This window comes from Alosa alosa, chromosome 22, assembly GCF_017589495.1.
Source record: "Alosa alosa isolate M-15738 ecotype Scorff River chromosome 22, AALO_Geno_1.1, whole genome shotgun sequence".
Lineage (NCBI taxonomy): Eukaryota > Metazoa > Chordata > Actinopteri > Clupeiformes > Clupeidae > Alosa > Alosa alosa.
In genome coordinates, this window is record NC_063210.1 from 10,562,818 (window position 1) to 10,579,261 (window position 16,444).

A 16,444-nucleotide genomic window follows, 5' to 3' on the forward strand; every position below is an offset into this window, starting at 1 on the left:
CACCACTGCTCTTTTCCTCAACATGTTATGTATGAGTTGACTTGTTAGTTGTCTCTTCTAGGAAGGCCCGAACTAAAGCATAGTTGTGCGCTGGTAAAGAAATTAATCCTTTGCACACAATTTCTTATTCTTTAATTTAAAGTAGGTCTAAATGTGTTACTACTTTTGGTGACACAGTCAGCGATTGTATGCCATTTCAAGCCCATAATGCATTTTTGTCACATTCAGCAAACACCTCCTCACAATCCTCGAGCTGCCCATCCTGGCTACACTTTAAAAATTAAACTGGTCTCTGCAGGCAGCCCAGGATCCAAAACCTGTAAACAAACAAAGTGGGGGCAGCTTGTCCCCCAAACATAAACAGAACTTTGTGTTAGAGTTTCTCTGGGAATACTGAAGGGAGGGGTGAGCTAACTCTCTGGTATGTTATGTTTGTCCTTGGTTAAAATATAATGTAGGCTACATTGTTTTGGACAAAAGCATCTTCTAAGAAATGTAGCCTAAATATAAACAAATTTGACATAATGCACAATCGCTGACACCTTTAGTTATTGCTCATTTCTTGTCATCACACATAGACACAGTGTAGTAGAGGATGGTATTTTTCAATTAAGCTTATCAGACCCATATCAATAGGAAATCATGATGACAACAAAAACAACGTTAGAGAGATTGCAGAGTTTATCTGGTTCCCACTATACTGAATTATAAAATTAGAGGGCACTTTGACATAGGTTGCACGCATTGTGATTTGGAATGTGAAGAGTGGTCTTTGCTTTTGTGGAATTGGTGAGTCTTCAGGTCTTCAATAATTTGTTCCCCTTAAACCTTTAATGCGATGGTTTGCTGATGAAGTTTTTTTAAATTTTTCTGCTGTTGCCTCGCTCACCTAAATAACCGAAATCTCCCTTATTTTCAATGTTCAATGTGGTGTATATGGAAAGTATTCACAACGCTTCACTTTTTCCACATTTTGTTATGTTTCAGACTCATCTTATAATGGATTAAATTATTTATTTTTTACACACAATACTCCAACACCCCCCAAAAAGCTACATTTTGGAGTGTTTTGTAAATGTATGAAAAAATAAAACAGAAGAAATATTCCATTTACACCTTTTGTTATGACACTTGTCATTGAGCTCTGGTGCATCCTACTTATATCAATGGTCCTTGAGATGCTTGATGAGAGAAGCATAAAGAAGGACAAAACAAAGAATGAACAATTTGGCCTTAATTGGAAGAAACTAGGCACTGAGCTGCACTGATGTTTGTCCTTCTCCATGCTTCTCTCATCTTCTTAAAAGAACTCTAGATCACATTCATAGTGACCATTGGGTCCTTGGTTACCTGTCTGACCAAGGCCCTTTGTCCCGGATTACTCAGTTAGGCTGAGTGGCCAGATCTAGGAAGACTGTTGGTTATTCCAAACTTTTCCATTTGAGAATGATGGAGGCTGCTGTGCTCTTGGGCACTTCCAATGCTGCAAAAAAAAATGGTACCCTTCCCCAGATCTGTGTCTTCACACAACCCTGTCTTGCAGGTCTACGGACAATTCTCTCGACCTGCACCATCAACTGTGAAACCTTAAAAAGATGTGTGCTCTTAATAATGTCCAATGAATTCATTTAGGCACAGGTGGACTCCAATCAAGTTGTAGAAGCATATTAAGGACCATTGATAGAGGATGCACCAGAGCTCAATGGCCAATGGTGTCATAACAAAAGGTGTGAATGTAAATGGAATATTTCAGTCTTTTAATTTTTTATACATTAACACTAAAAAACAATAGCTTTTTGTGGAGTGTTGGAGTATTGTGTGTAGATTGATGAGAAAATAAATAAATGAATCCATTTTAAGATGAGACTGAAACAAAATGTCGAAAAAGTGAAAACTTCCCGAATGCACTGTAAGCTAGGCCTACTCAGAGCCCATCTACTCCCTTATTAGACATTCTCTGGCCTACTCAAGCCAGGGAGGGTGTGTCTGCCCCATAGGGTCTGCCCTTTGCCCGACTTGGCCTGGCTTGCCTGAGAACACTCCAATCCGCAAGATGGCGACAACTAATCTGAAATGGTGCGATTTACCCGTCAAAACAGTAGAGACACCAATGTTTTGTACATGAAGGAAGGGAGCCAAGAAGCTTCAGTTGAGTTGCTAATATCAGTCTTGCAATGGGATGGCTGTTTGGCCAAATCCTCCAATAATTCTGGTTGAGGTACCCTACTCGTTTATATATTTACTTTTTTATATTTAAGTGTGAATATGCAACTACGTGCTGTCTTAATTAGTCAGTGAGTAACGTTAACGTATAGCTTCAATAGGCTCAAACTCATTAATTAACCTCCAGCATGCTAAGGATTAGCTCAGTTAGAACTCCTAATAGCTAGATAGCAAAATGTTAACCCACGTTTTTCCATGACTAGTGACGCGGCAAATATACCTAAGCTATATTTAAGTAGTAGGCTACTGTAACACATTGTATAACGCGGATTATAAAATAGCATAGTTTCGTTGAAAATTGTAAATTGTCTTCTACCAAAATGAATGGAAGGTGCATATTGTTGTTGGACTTTATTACTCAGACTTTTACCCAACTTCATAGCTAGGTTTCACTTTTAATATTGGCACGCAATTATCTTGGACATGAAGTAGCTGCTAACGTTAAATATATGCTTAACGTGAGTTAAAGTAACAACTTAGCATGTGCCAATCTTAAAGTGAAGTGCTATTTGACTATTACCAAATGCGTGTAATGTAAAGGATATGGGTAATAAAGGATCGTGTTTTACTGATAAATAATAACGTTAAACCGTCAGATGTGAGAAGACATGGGGGAATTTTGATTCGCATACATTGCATGCATGGTGTAATGATGCACACGTTTTGAACACGTTAGTGCTGTATGATCATGCATGCTATACTGTGCATGCATATCATGGGAACCAAACGACTCCTATAGATCTCGTTTAGAATTGGTGCTAGACGAGTGAATCCATTTTTAAATCTAACCACTCTCTTGTTCTGCTTGATCTGAAGATGGTCCAATGGAGCACAGCATTTCTCTATGGATTTCCCAGAAGCATCTTTTAACAGTATGACAATTCACCACTGACCACGGACCTGTCAGAGCTGTTGAAGACCATGGCCGACAGACAACCTAGAAGTTTTTCATCCAAGACTTCCAAGAGCCCACGGTTTAAGTCTTCTTCCAGCGCTTCTGGACCCAGGCCTGGAGGACTGCTGCCCACTCCTACAGTACAAACAAGTGAGAAGGGTAAGAACTATACACACAACAGTACTTTTGGATTCACTTTGATCTCAGTCTAGGTTAATTTTACCTCACAGAGTGGTTTTGCTTTACCCTGTGTGAACTGTTGAATTGTCAGTATATTTATGAAAAATGATCTGAACATTGTAGCCAATCAGATAAGTATCTGTTGACAAGCTGTGGTTTGTCTCTCTATAGGGCCATCTCTGCAGAAACTTAAAGAGAATGTGTTGGATATGCTCTGCGAGATTCCTGAAGGAGTGAACATCGCCAAATTCCTCAGCACCTACAAGCGTCACTATGGTCGGCAGCTTGTCCTCTCAAATTATGGCTTGGCTGGCTTTCAGGATCTGATCACTGCCTTAGGGGATCAAGTATGTGTCGAGAGGATTGAAGACCGAAATGTCATCAGAATTGCAGGAGTTGATCATCAGCAGCAGAATCCCTTCTTTGATCAAGGTAAAATGGAGCATGAGACACCAGCACACTGAATATTGTGGTATATTGAAGATATATTTTGCAATGCTATTTTATAGATATAAGAATGGTTATATTTGTAATATTGAGTATGTTTAGTAGGCTACACATGTTACCATATGCGTACATTATAAATGAATAGCATTTTTATCAGAGAAGTTTCTCTTTCTCTCGTGTACGCACATACACAAACCTCAGGTAGGCGTGATCTCTGGGAAACATCCGTGTGGGGGGGTGATTTCATGCCAAATTGACTAAAACGTCTCCCCAGTCTTAGTTTGTTTCTCTAAATTTGTTTATCATGCCTGTACCCCAAAAAAATGAACAAATTTCAAAAGTTAAACACTAAATGAAAATATGGCAATTTGAGGCTATTAAGGTACCCTCACAAAATTGTCCAAAGTGTGCTGTAGTAGCAATTTTGGACACTGACGTCTTCAACAGCTTTTTGGATATATGGACGACATTTCCTACAGAAATAAACTTCCATCAGTAAAATAAGAACCTGAGTGCAGATTGATATTCAACAATAAAAGATAATGATGTTTGTTTGTTAGTTAGTTAGTCGGCCAATTAGTTTATTGTCCCTCCGCATGCACGGTATTGACACTACGCATGCACGGTAAATGTCGCACAGTCGAGACATAATATAATTACATTTCTGTAGTAGTGTAGTGAGGGTCCCCACAGACAAACTGAAGTATTGTTAACTCTGAAAGTGTACATAGAGGCTTCGTGTTCCGGTAGTGTCAAGTCTTGCAGCGCTGGACCTCACCACACTACCACAGAGGTGTAATAATATTTTATGCATTGTCAGTGATATAAAATAGCCTGTTTTTTGACGTACTAGCTGCCCCTTTAGCTTTCACTATAAGCCCATTCAGTGTTAATGCAAGAAACAGTCTTGTTCAAAACTCCACTGAATAATGTAATTGTGCTCTCAATCAAAAGATAACTACCGCAAATAGACTCTAGGTTGTTTTTACTCTGGAGTTACACTTTAAAGTCTAGTGAGGTTTCCCCATATTTCCTCTCATTTTTTTTTCCTTTCATTTGAAACACTCAAAATGAATTTTCCAAATAAATTCCCATTTCCACAATGAATGAAATAAATGTCATGTACCAGTGAGATGTTAGCGTATTCCTTATAAAATATGTGTACACTCACAATGACTTATGTTAAGATTGTTCTACAACAGCTAGGGACTTTTGCAGGGAGATATAAACATAGCCCCTCTCTCTCCATGTTGAAAGGCCATCAAGTCACGTGACGTCCTTGGCAACAACTGCTACCAGCAGCAGAGGGTGCTGGAAAGCGAAACTTAAGGCAGTCACGCTCGCTCTCAGTTTTGCTTTCCTCTGTTGCCTAGCGATTGCAGCACTAATGGAATCTGGGGCATGTTCGAACAAACCACAATCAAGAGAGTTACATAAGTCTCATTTGGACTCTACTGGCCTACTGGGCCATAAGAGCCCAGGACTTTGATTTCACAGCCTCTGGTCTAGAATCTGAACTGTGGTGGGATTTCACCACAAGGTTTGCCTAATGGCTAATTTTGCAAATGTCTGTCAGGATGAGGGAAATGAAAGGTCCAGTGTACACAGGGGGCCAATCAGCTGGGGCTGGTGACTGTTCAAAACTGGTTTCACTTTCATTTCTTGAGAGTGTCTGTTGTCATAGCTTTCGGTGACTCACTGGCAATAAGAAAGGGAGGAGGTTTTAAAGGTAGGGTAAACACCAACAGTGTCAGTTCAAGTTGGCCAGTGTAGGATTGAAAGCACATTACAAATGCTTTAAAGTAGTGTAGACCTACAAATAGTTGACAGTGCTTGACAGTGAGAATTGTGGTAAGTAATGTTATTATAATTGTGTATTGTTTATTCATTTGTATCCTTATGTATTTTCTGTCTAGTGTTAGGCATGGTTACAGTTAATTGGTTGAAGTCATTGGGATGTAGCCTAGTGTCTGTATGCTTTATATTAGTCACAATAGAATCAGCTGTTTAAAGATTGATTAGAAACTAACACAGTCTTGGCACACTGGCATTGTATATTTACTTACTAATCGTTTACAGGTTTGATACTCTTTACATATTTACCATTTGGATATTTAGCACTCTTTATTTGAACATTGCCTCCTGAGAATGATAAAGCAATAATGGAAACTGCTGAGTTACCAGGAAGTACACTCTTGGCTCTCATTTGAATTTATGATATGAGGCCCCTCAGGCTTGTTCAGTTGCATGTTCATTGAGAATACTCTGATACGATTTTCATTCCTTCATTTCATTCATAAAAATGTACTAACAAAATGTAAACAGTTCATTTGCTATGGTTGAGAAGAAGCTCTCTAAGCATCAGTTTTACAGCATGAAAAATTCATTGAGTATCCCGAGCATCTTTTGCCATTAAACCAGGTGCAGTTGCACAGGCTATTATGTCCTGTGTGACCGTGACGGATTAATTGCTCACAACCACTCCATCTATAATGCATAACAGCGTTCTCTGTTTACTACAATGGCTGTGGTGACTGGGTAACCTTTAAAGATTTGATGGACCTAAATACATAGTTTAGTGTTCCGGTTTTCTTTTTCTCTCTTTGCAGACATGGAGTCAGTTCGACAGGACATCATAGAGCTGGTCAGGGGATGCCCAAAGGGCATCCCGGCGAAAAAGCTGGCGGTTTCCTACAGCCAGAAGTACAAGCGGAACTTGACCCTCAGCACGCTCGGATTCTCCAGCCTAGCCAAGCTCTTGGACTCCATCGCAGAGCTGGTCGTGCAGGACGACGTGGTTTTCCACCGATCGCACAGGATGAAACCACATGTGACTCCTCCATTGGCTCCCACACCTCCCGCGTCGATTACCCCTCCACTGCCCAAGACTCATGCAGCTCCTGCCACTGGCGCTGCACTACCAGGTAAAGACCCCCAGCCGGCAATGCGTATGGCCCACCCGATGTTTGGCACGGGCCCGATGCCCGCCAGTACCGAACTGACCCAGGAACAGCTGCTGGTTAAGGTCCAAGAGGTGGTGAGGCACTTCCCGGTGGCGGCCACGTCCATCATCCAGCTACAGAACAGCTACTTCCTCCATTTCGGCACGCCGCTGCCCATGAGTCTGTACTTGCCTCTGTACAACCGCTTGACTCAAGCACCGCTGGCGCCAGCAGCAACAGCCTCAAAGCCAATGGAAGCCAATGGGGGAGCAGAACCCTTGAGCTCTTTAGGTAATGTCCATAGAAACAGGGCCAGTCCATGTCTGGGTTTAGGTAAAGGCTTAGGTTTAGTTCACCTTAGGTTTAGATGACCACACTTTGACCAGTACTTAGTGTTTTGCACTCTCATCCTTTGGCTGTAGTATTCGTTGTTGTAGTATTGATTGTTACCTAAGGTCTCTTCTGCAAGGTTGCTTGAATGTTATTCGTCATTTTGTAAGTTGCTTTGTAAGGTTAAGACTTATACTATGTGATTTGTTAATGTGGGGTGGGTGGTGGTAGTGTAGTGGGGGTGGTGGTAGTGTAGTGGTTAAGGAGCTGGGCTAGCGTGCAGTAGCCTGAAAGTTGTCGGTTCAATTCCCGGCTTCCACCGTTGTGCCCTTGAGCAAGGCACTTAACCCCAAGTTGCTCCGGGGACAATGTGATCCCTTGTAATATAGCTGACATATGTAAGTCACTTTGGTCAAAAAGTGTCTGCTAAATGTAATGTAATGTAATGTAATGTAAAACATAAAGATGAATATTAATTATGCTTTTTTTCAAACCGTTTAGTAAATAATATAATACCATTTACTACTTTATTATTATTATTATTATTATTATACTAATTTAATGCTATATAAAATTGAGATTATCTGTCTATCTGTCTGTCTTTCTGCATTGACATTGACCTTGATCTTATTTGGAGTATATCACAATTAGATATAATTTTTATTTTCTTCCAGCAACACCAGAGGGCAGCAGGAGGGTTAGCCCCGTGGCCTGGGCCGGTCCGAGCTCCGTGAGCCGGGTGAGGGACACGCCGTCTCCCCTCAGGGCGGCCTCCCCGCTGGTCAAGCAGCCCCAGGAGGCCTCCCTGCCAGACGGCCTGGCCAGCGGCGACTTCCCCCCGCTTGGGGCCGCGGTGGCGGCGAAACCGTCCAAGGCCGAGGAGCGGCGTCTGCAAGCGGCAGCGATCCGTGAACGGGACCGGGACAGCTCGATGGCGTTCCATGACGCCTACCACGCCCAGCTGAGGGAGCGACACGCCGCCAACGTCCGCGCCGCTGAGGCCCTGGAGGCGTTCGAGGGCGGTGGCAGCCGGGAGCGTCGCTCGAGAAAGAACATGAGCGCCACTGAGGTGGACAGCCTGGCCGAAGACGTCATCAGATCCCTGGCCACTAGAGGAGAACTGGTCACTGTGGAGAGGGTAAGAGCCCTTTTCTCTGAAACTGTGAGGGACAGACACGTGCAGCTTCATCTTTATTTCTTTTCATAGTTGTGATACTGTGACGTGTTGGGGCTCCTACTGACGCCTGTCTTGTCTTTTCATTCTGATTCTGAAATCAAGACGTCATCACTTAGTATACCAGCAAATCACATCAAAGATGCTTTCAAATCCCCTTTTCCTGAAGGCGTCTGGCAACTCTCATCACACCATCATTACGCCATCTCCATTAGCTAGTGGCTGATAGCTTCTGGTGTAGCCTTTTATTGGTGCAACAGATGTTTCTTTGTCTCATCTTTGTCCAGGTTGTGAGTCAGGTGTGTGAGTACTTGCAGATCCCCTCCCTGCAGTCCATGAGGATTTATCATCGGGACTTACCTGCCGTGAACAACCTGCAGCGTGCCATCAAAGAGGTCAACATGTTCATTGAGGTAGGACAGAAACAATGCAGTGGCTGTTTGAGTGATATATGTGTTATAGATACCTGAAGTAGCTTTTTACATTGTCACTGTTTTCAAAGTATTGTGTATTGCTGTTTGAGTGATATGTGTAATAAATGTGTTGTCCCCCAGTACTTTTTAAGGATAATCCCCTATTCATATCCATAAATAGGGATCATTAGTGCCCTCAATGTGAACTGCAGTTTTTTGGAGTATTGCTGGTATCACAGTCTACATGTTGCCTCTAGTGCACGGAAGGGAGGGGGGTGTGATTTGATGGGCTGTTGAGTTCAAACTCAGTCTTTTAAATTTCCCCTTGGGGATCAATAAAGTCTCTCTTTCTCTCTATCCATCCATCCATCCATTCATCCAGTAACGTTTAACTGCTGGTAATCACTGCCGCAATCAGCATTGCTGTGATTTTCCCGTTTGTTTGATCTGAGTGTTTTGTGTGTCTATGTGATCTCAGGCCATGAACGCAGTGTCTGCCGTGTGCACGCTGTACGAGCTCGGGCAGGCCTTGGCCGGACTGCAGAACAAGAAGCGTTTCGAAGAGCTCCACCTCGGCCCCCTGTGCAAGAACCCGCTCATCCACAGGATGTTCAAAGTGGACGCCAACACCAAGGATGAGGACATACAGCCCATCGAGACGGTGGACATTTTGAGGGTTAGTATCTTGTGGTGATTGGGGCTTCTCTCACAGTCAGCACTGTATGAGATCACCTAGCAGCTAAAGTAGTGAGTCATCAGTTCATTGAATAATCATTTGGGATCATTTGGATTTTCATATCTACAATATTTTGTCCAATTATTTTTTTTTAAAGAGTCTCCAAGCATACAGGAAAAAATCCAAAGGTGTCAAGGTGGACCTTGCTGAGTTCATGAAACATCTTGCTGACCAGTACAACTGTGATACTCCTTATGAACTGGGCATTCGCATTCAGGGCCTTGGGCTACCCATTTCGGTAAGATTGCTTTTTCTTTTTGAAAGAATTTGATCACTGTCTGCATTATGATTGAATCTAAAATTAATATTTCAATTTCACTGAAACGTGGGTGATCTGGTGTCCCTCTTAGACGCTGCAGAGGGCGACCCTGACCATGCACGCCTTCATGGACTCGGCCAGAGATCGGGTCCAGGTGGAACTGGAGCAAGAGGTCCAGGAGAAGCTGTGGAAGATCAAGAAGAGCATGATGGACCCGGCAGAAGGACATCTGCCCTTAACCTCCTCGACCAGCAGCCGCGAGCTGAGGAAGAAGTACGTCGGTATGACCGCAGCCGACGCCGTGGTGGAGGTCTTCATTAACTCGGAGGGCATCTTCAGTGCCACTATGACTAAGGTACGCATGCATGCCAACCCTGGGAAACTAGGGGCTGGGGACTGGGAGCTGTGGTCTGTGGATAGAACTTGAAAGTCTTCCTGCAAACACTTATTAGGATACTAATGATCATCAATATATTTTCACTGTGATTCATTACAGAGGACACCGCACGGCCTACAAATTCAGGCCCTTAATGCACGGTGCACAAAGGCATGGTGCAATGCATTTAAACCCTATGTTGTTTTAGCTACACCTCTTATAAAGGTAGATGTGATATATTTCTGTTAGATGGCAACATTCCCTGCCTGGTAATGAAAACATTTCAATACAGCCCTCCAGAATAGACTCAGACCCAGACCCAGAATAGACTCAGTCTGCCAGTGAAGGTGGCAGACTCGGGGGTGTCGTAACATTGTGTAATGCAGTGCCTCCCCACCTGGCATCGTTGGCCACACTCTCTGCCAGATTAATAATGCTGAGTTGCAGGATGTCCAGTCCCACTGAAACACTTTCCTCAGACACTGACCTATTTAAGGTTCCCCCCTGCCCCCCCACACCAACCCTCTCTCTGTTCTGTGAAGTTTTAGCCAAACCTCCCGTTTGGCCCACGGTGGGTGCTGACTGGGAGAGGATTGGGGGTGGGTGGGTGGGGGCGTCCAACCGCCGGGGTGACACTAACCTTCCGTTTATCCCCGACAAAGTGTCAAAACCAGACCCCCCTTCATTTCACACCACATTTGAGCTTGAAAGACTTGCCTGATAATTCCAACACATTTTAACACCATTAAGGCTATCTTGTCTACTCGCTGTCAAGGAGGTTCCATAAAGTCTGCGCTTCTTGGAGCTTGTTAATATGATGCTTCGGCCTTGTAATCTTCTAATCCCAGCTGTAATTGAGGCGCTTCTACTGAGCTTACATCACTTGGTTTTTACCCCCTCTCCACCCTGTCCCTGTGGCACTTTTTCAGGGATTAAGTGAAATACTGAGTTTCTTTTTCATTCACTTTAAATCGGGCCAACTCTCTTCCTTTGCCTGGTGTTTTTTGTGTTGGTACATTTTCTCTTTTTTTTTAAACTTTTTTTTTTTATAAATCAAAACAGAACGTGCTATGGCTCGATATTGACGCTAACTGGATATTAATGTCTAATAACGAGTCTGATTAAAAATAACACCCAACAGTTTTTTGTGTTTGCAATAATTCAGTGAGTAATTCGATGAAGTTCTTTCTGGTGAGGACATGTTTGTATTTAGTCTCGGCATGCTGAAGTCCCAGCATTGAAGCCGACAAAAAGAAAGTGATATGAGCGAACTCTGGCATACGGAGCAAAGAACTTTTTGTTGTTAACTGAGACGAGATTGTTGTCTGATTTCTGGCATTTCACAGCGTGTGCAGGCCTTCCTGTCCTACGTGAAGGACGACCGTCTCGCCAAGAACCTGTTCCAGCTGGCCATCTGCTGCGGATCTCTGGAGCTCCCTAATGACCTGCCCGCCAGTGAGAGAACCCCGCAGAACGACAATAAGAAGAAAAAGAAGAAAGAGGAGGATGATGACAGCATCTCAGTCATGGCTCCCTCTGAAAGTGTGTGCAACGCTCGTTTAAATCCAAACATAATACACACATTCGTATTACGCAATAACTACCATCATTAACTATTACATTTGACACATATGTTCTGAGCCATTGTTAGTGTACTAAATTAGAGGAATTATATTATTATATTATAGGAATTTTATTTGATTAATGTTTTTCTCGTTATTCGGTCATGACTGTGTCCATTTTAGCGTTGCAGATGTTCAGAATTTGCTGGCAGCCACCCGTTCCCATGATGCATCTGGTATTTGTCTTTCTCTATCCTACTTTCCTGTCTTTCTTCTTGATTGACACCTCAGCCTCAGTGCTGCAGTTGTTCCAGGAGCGCGTGTCCAAGCTGTGTGGCGTGCCCACGCTCGGCTACCTGTCTGATCTGGAGAAGAAGATGGCCGAGCACTTCAAGGTCAAAGCCTTCCCCGGGCTCGCGCAGGGGAGCTTCCTAGAGTTCCTGGTCAAGAACTCCGAGGTAAGTCCAAAAATCACAAACACACAGCTGGATGTTTCAGACTGATTATACTTGATACAAATTGGCACTGTGCACTCTGAAAATGAAATGCAATATGAAATGTAAACAACAGTCTTTCCTTTTCCTTTTTCTATAATTACAGTACTTTTAGTCATATATTTTTCCCCCTTTGCTCCTTTAAGTATGATTATTTGAACATAATTGAGCTCTACTTGTATTGGGTAAAATGGCAGAACCTAGCAGCCATGTCTGCTCCTTATCTCCACCTGCTGTGTGTTCCCTCTCCCCTCTCTGTGATTGCAGTCCCTGCAGCAGGCAGTAGGGGGCTCCATCCTCATTGGCAGCACTAGCTCCAGTGTGTGCGGCTTCAGACCCAGCCAGCAGGACGTGTTTGAGTTCATCACCCAGTGCGGCGACATCGACCCGGCCAGAGTGAGTTTCTGCCTCTAGTTTCCTGACCCCTCCACTTCTCCTAATAAGGGTCAAACGCTAGTGGTGGCTCTCTGGCTCATTAAACGTTGGGCCATTATGCACATCCTGCTTGTTAGGTTCAACTACAGAAGCTCATAACTGGAGCTCAGGATTAAGGCCTACACTCTTAAATGTGTGCTCCAGACAGCTTTGATGTGTCAAGGATGCTATTTTTAATTTAATGACCCTTAGTCATTCACAGTTAAAGTGTGTGTGTGTGTGTGTGTGTGTGTGGGGGGGGGTCTAATTTGGCGTGTTTGTTACTTTTACAACTAACTTGATGAAAATACTCTACTAAACATTTTTATATATGATATACTCTTCATTTCATATGCTACTTGGAGCTCAGTTACAATTACATTCCCTTAAAAAATAGCTGATAGATTTGGCTTGGAATCCTAATCTTAAAAATATGAGTCATACACAGTGTAAAGGCTCAGCTATCTTGTCGAGTCCTGTTTGACCCGTCTCTCTACCCTCTACTTTAGTTGAAGTTCATCGAGGCATCTCTAAGGAGTCACTACGGCCTGCGGGACAGCAGGGAGCTGGGGTACGGCCCGCTGACCACGCTCCTGAACATCGTCCAGCGCCAGAGAAGCCTTGGCGGCCCGCTGGCGCCCAGTGTTGTGCGATACGAGGCCCCACTGATGCCCAAAGTGACTGGGTGAGAATCAAGCTCTTCTGTCTGATGTGTTGTGTCATATTTTTCCTCCATTGTCAAGTACCACACTTGTACATGAAACCATGACACCCTCTAGTTCTGTTCTTCTAAAGTTTCCTTGATCTGTTATTGTGTCTTTACTTTGTTATAAATTGTCCCTAAATGAGTGTGTGGTTGTCTACTATATATGCAGCATTTGGGCTTGAAAGCCTTGCTGATAATTCCTGTGAGAGTAATGTATTGAGATTAACTGAATGTGTTACAAGAGGGACAGAACAGAACTAACTCAGTTAGAGGTAAATTCTAAAGTCTGTGACACAGCCTAGACATCTGATGTTCACTCACTTTCTTTGAAAAATCATCAGCCATGTTATTTTTAAAGTTGACTTTAAATTGGTCCTTTAATCATTCTTAACACGGTCAGTCAAACAAAATTTCAGACTGCACACCTTTCAGAGGGTTTACCATGAAGGTTAAGGGGATTGTCTGTAATGTAACATCTGTAATGTAAATGTAAATGTCACTGACTGGGCGGTGTCCATCTCACAGGGAGCGGGCAGTGGGAGAGTCGGTGGGGGTTCTAGGGGACGTGCGTCGGGAGCAGGCCGTGTCCTGCCTGCTGTCGGCCCCTCTGCTGGAGGAACTGGAGCAGTGGAGCCTCTGGGAGTCAGTGTTCCTGCCCAGCCTCGGACCCCTCAAGGAGTTCATTGAGAGACACTGTGGTCAGTCGGAGCACCAGACCCTTTTTTTTAGTGTTCTACTTTAGAGTTTTGTGTATGTGTGTGTGTGTGTGTGTGTGTTGAGAGAGAAATTGTGATGATTTTTTGTCAGCCCTTTCTGTTTGTATTTATTCAAGTTGTGTTCAGTGGTGCAGTGAGCCTGTCTGTGGTTTGTGGGAAATCCTCAGGAAAAGTCTGTCCTCACACACAGGAGATAAATGTGCAGTGGAGCGTGTTGATTTCAGTAGAAGTCTCCTCCTTTCATGGCAAATATGATTTAGGAAAAAGCTGTATGGGCCAAAATAATTTGCAGTATTGCAGCCGAATAGATTTCAGTATTGCACAACAACAAGTAGAATATCACTGACAAAATGATGATATTTGTGTTTTTAATTATTTGTGTTTTTGTTGATGTTGATGTTGTTGTTGTTGTTGTTGTTGTTGTTATGTAGCCCAAACTGACCTGATGGCCCTAGAAGTGAAGCCAGGCGTGCTGCTACGGGTCACCAGAGCCACAGGCGACAAGCTCTTTGCAGACGCCGTGCAGGCCCTGGACGCTGTGGGCACAGCTGGCCACCTGGTGTCCGTCGTGGTGGCTGATGGGATATTGAACGCCCCCACAGCCCTCCTGGCCAATCACATGGAGAGCTCACTGGCTGCAGCTGTAGCAAGGGAAGGTAGGAAGGCACCAAACCTTAATTTTGTTGTCTTTGTCCAACTCTTAGATTACAATTGAATTGATTACAGTTGACGTTGCATATGAGTACATGACATTGAAATAATCCAGGTTTGTTGATATAGCACATGGTAATTCATACACCAAGGGAATTCAGTGTGCTTTGCACAAATAAGGGCAAGAAATAAGGGCATAAAATGCAATCAATCAGGAGGATTCATACAGAAAAGCTTACAAACAGAAAATGGAAGTCAATTCATGAATAATCATTTTGCAGACTCCGCTCAGTTGGAAGATGGTCAATCTTACAGCACAGTGTCCCAGTTTGTTCTTGAGTGCCTGGTCCGAATCCCCACACGAATCTGCACAGCCCTACTGCAACAGGTACTCTGTGTTCAACTGTTCATTTGATCCTGTATGTAAACTTGAACATAGTTTGAGGCAGTAGAGTAGAAGTTGAAGGAGAGGAGTTTGTTCAACGTCTCTCAACAAAAAAGCAACACAAGCATTGGCTCCCTAACACTGAAGTGTAAATCCATCAACAGTTTAAATTACACAAAGCTGGCCAGGTATAAAAACCTGTCGTTTAATGAGTGTTCCTGATCGTTTCAGATGTGTGTTGACAGTGAGGGTGGAACATGGGAGTTATACTTAGCATGTTTGGACAGGAATTGGGCGGATTGTTTATGTTTGAATGTGTTGAAATTTTTTATTTTATTCCCCTGTGGAATTGGCCTGGGAGTTAGTTTTAATGACATCATTGCCATTGTGTTTATTGTATGTGGTTTTGAATACAAATGACTGTTGTGCTTAACTACAAAAAAATGCTGATCTCAGTCCAAATTCAGATCCCTCCTAGCCAACCGAATTAGCTAGACATCAATAAACGCTCTGTGATTTGGAACGCATCCATACCGCACTTTTTTTAAAGTTAATCACTCATCATCTCCTTGTCAAATGCCTCTCCTCCCCCTCAGATCTTCCTGGAGCCCCTCTCTAAGGTGCTGGGCCAGTCCATGTCCAAAACCGTCCTCCTGGAACGCGCCCGGTCCGAGCCACGCTACCTCAACCGGCTCCACCAGATGGGCGTCCTCCTGGGCATCACCGAGTGGGCCAGGGACTACCACTCCAAACTGGACTCTCCCAAAGCCCCAGACGCTCTCCCCCACCAACAGGTTAAACCCTGCGAGACCTTCTAGCTTGTGCCAAAGTCAGAGATGTAAAAGTCCGACCACATGTTTGTTCCAACCATTCACTAAACTGGCTGATTCTAACTGGCACAACTCCTCAGCCAGGTACATCAGCTAATTAGTGAACCTGTAATTAGTCAACTGTGTTAAGTGCACAGTGAGAACCAATACAATACATACAAAGTAGGACTTTTACTTTCTGAAGATTGATACAACTCTGATCAGCACGTCTCAAAGCACGTCTGACCCCCAATTTGCCAGCAGGCTGCTTTTCCTGCTTTTCTTTGTATGGGTTCATCTTTGGAAACAAGCCCATTGATGGACTCTGGTGCATTTGTTGGTCATGTATTTCACTGTGTATATTTGGTCCTCACACACAAACATCATTCCCTTGCAGCAGTCTGTGGTGTCCAATGGGCTGAGTGCTGGAGTGTCTGAGGACGGCCTGTCTGACAGGGATGACCCAACAGAGGAAGCCTCCGCCCCTCAACTCAATGGCATTGACCGCTCAGGTAGACAGACATGTTTATATACAGAAATCCTCACCAATTGCAACCATAATTTGAAACAGTACATTAGTGTTGGTAAAAGACAGTGGTGACTACATAGATTTACAGTAGTACGGACAGACTAACACATGGTTCTTCCATGTTTGGCTTACATCTTGAACTCATAGATCTGGCTCATCGATTGACTTGGTCTCTCTTATATTTTCTGGACATGTTTGACTTT

At 43.6% G+C, this 16,444-nt stretch overlaps 1 protein-coding gene across 6 annotated transcripts in view; it reads left to right on the forward strand.

The window, feature by feature from the left end:
* Nucleotides 1-16,444, forward strand: part of wu:fj29h11 — a 28,524-nt gene that overhangs the window by 773 nt on the left and 11,307 nt on the right. Inside the window, exons 1-18 of one of the 6 annotated variants that reach the window (XM_048232579.1) lie at nt 2,103-2,218; nt 3,040-3,277; nt 3,470-3,730; nt 6,355-6,978; nt 7,692-8,155; nt 8,479-8,604; nt 9,083-9,280; nt 9,438-9,578; nt 9,691-9,954; nt 11,322-11,517; nt 11,829-11,995; nt 12,299-12,427; nt 12,955-13,130; nt 13,677-13,849; nt 14,299-14,523; nt 14,800-14,906; nt 15,500-15,697; nt 16,110-16,224. In XM_048232579.1, coding sequence (XP_048088536.1) covers nt 3,145-3,277; nt 3,470-3,730; nt 6,355-6,978; nt 7,692-8,155; nt 8,479-8,604; nt 9,083-9,280; nt 9,438-9,578; nt 9,691-9,954; nt 11,322-11,517; nt 11,829-11,995; nt 12,299-12,427; nt 12,955-13,130; nt 13,677-13,849; nt 14,299-14,523; nt 14,800-14,906; nt 15,500-15,697; nt 16,110-16,224 — 3,697 coding nt within the window. In that variant the 5' untranslated portion in view covers nt 2,103-2,218; nt 3,040-3,144. Of the gene's footprint in view, nt 1-2,102; nt 2,219-3,039; nt 3,278-3,469; nt 3,731-5,507; nt 5,597-6,354; nt 6,979-7,691; nt 8,156-8,478; nt 8,605-9,082; nt 9,281-9,437; nt 9,579-9,690; nt 9,955-11,321; nt 11,518-11,828; nt 11,996-12,298; nt 12,428-12,954; nt 13,131-13,676; nt 13,850-14,298; nt 14,524-14,799; nt 14,907-15,499; nt 15,698-16,109; nt 16,225-16,444 lie in introns of those variants that run through there. The other 5 variants (XM_048232578.1, XM_048232580.1, XM_048232582.1 and 2 more) reach the window with 5 other exon arrangements.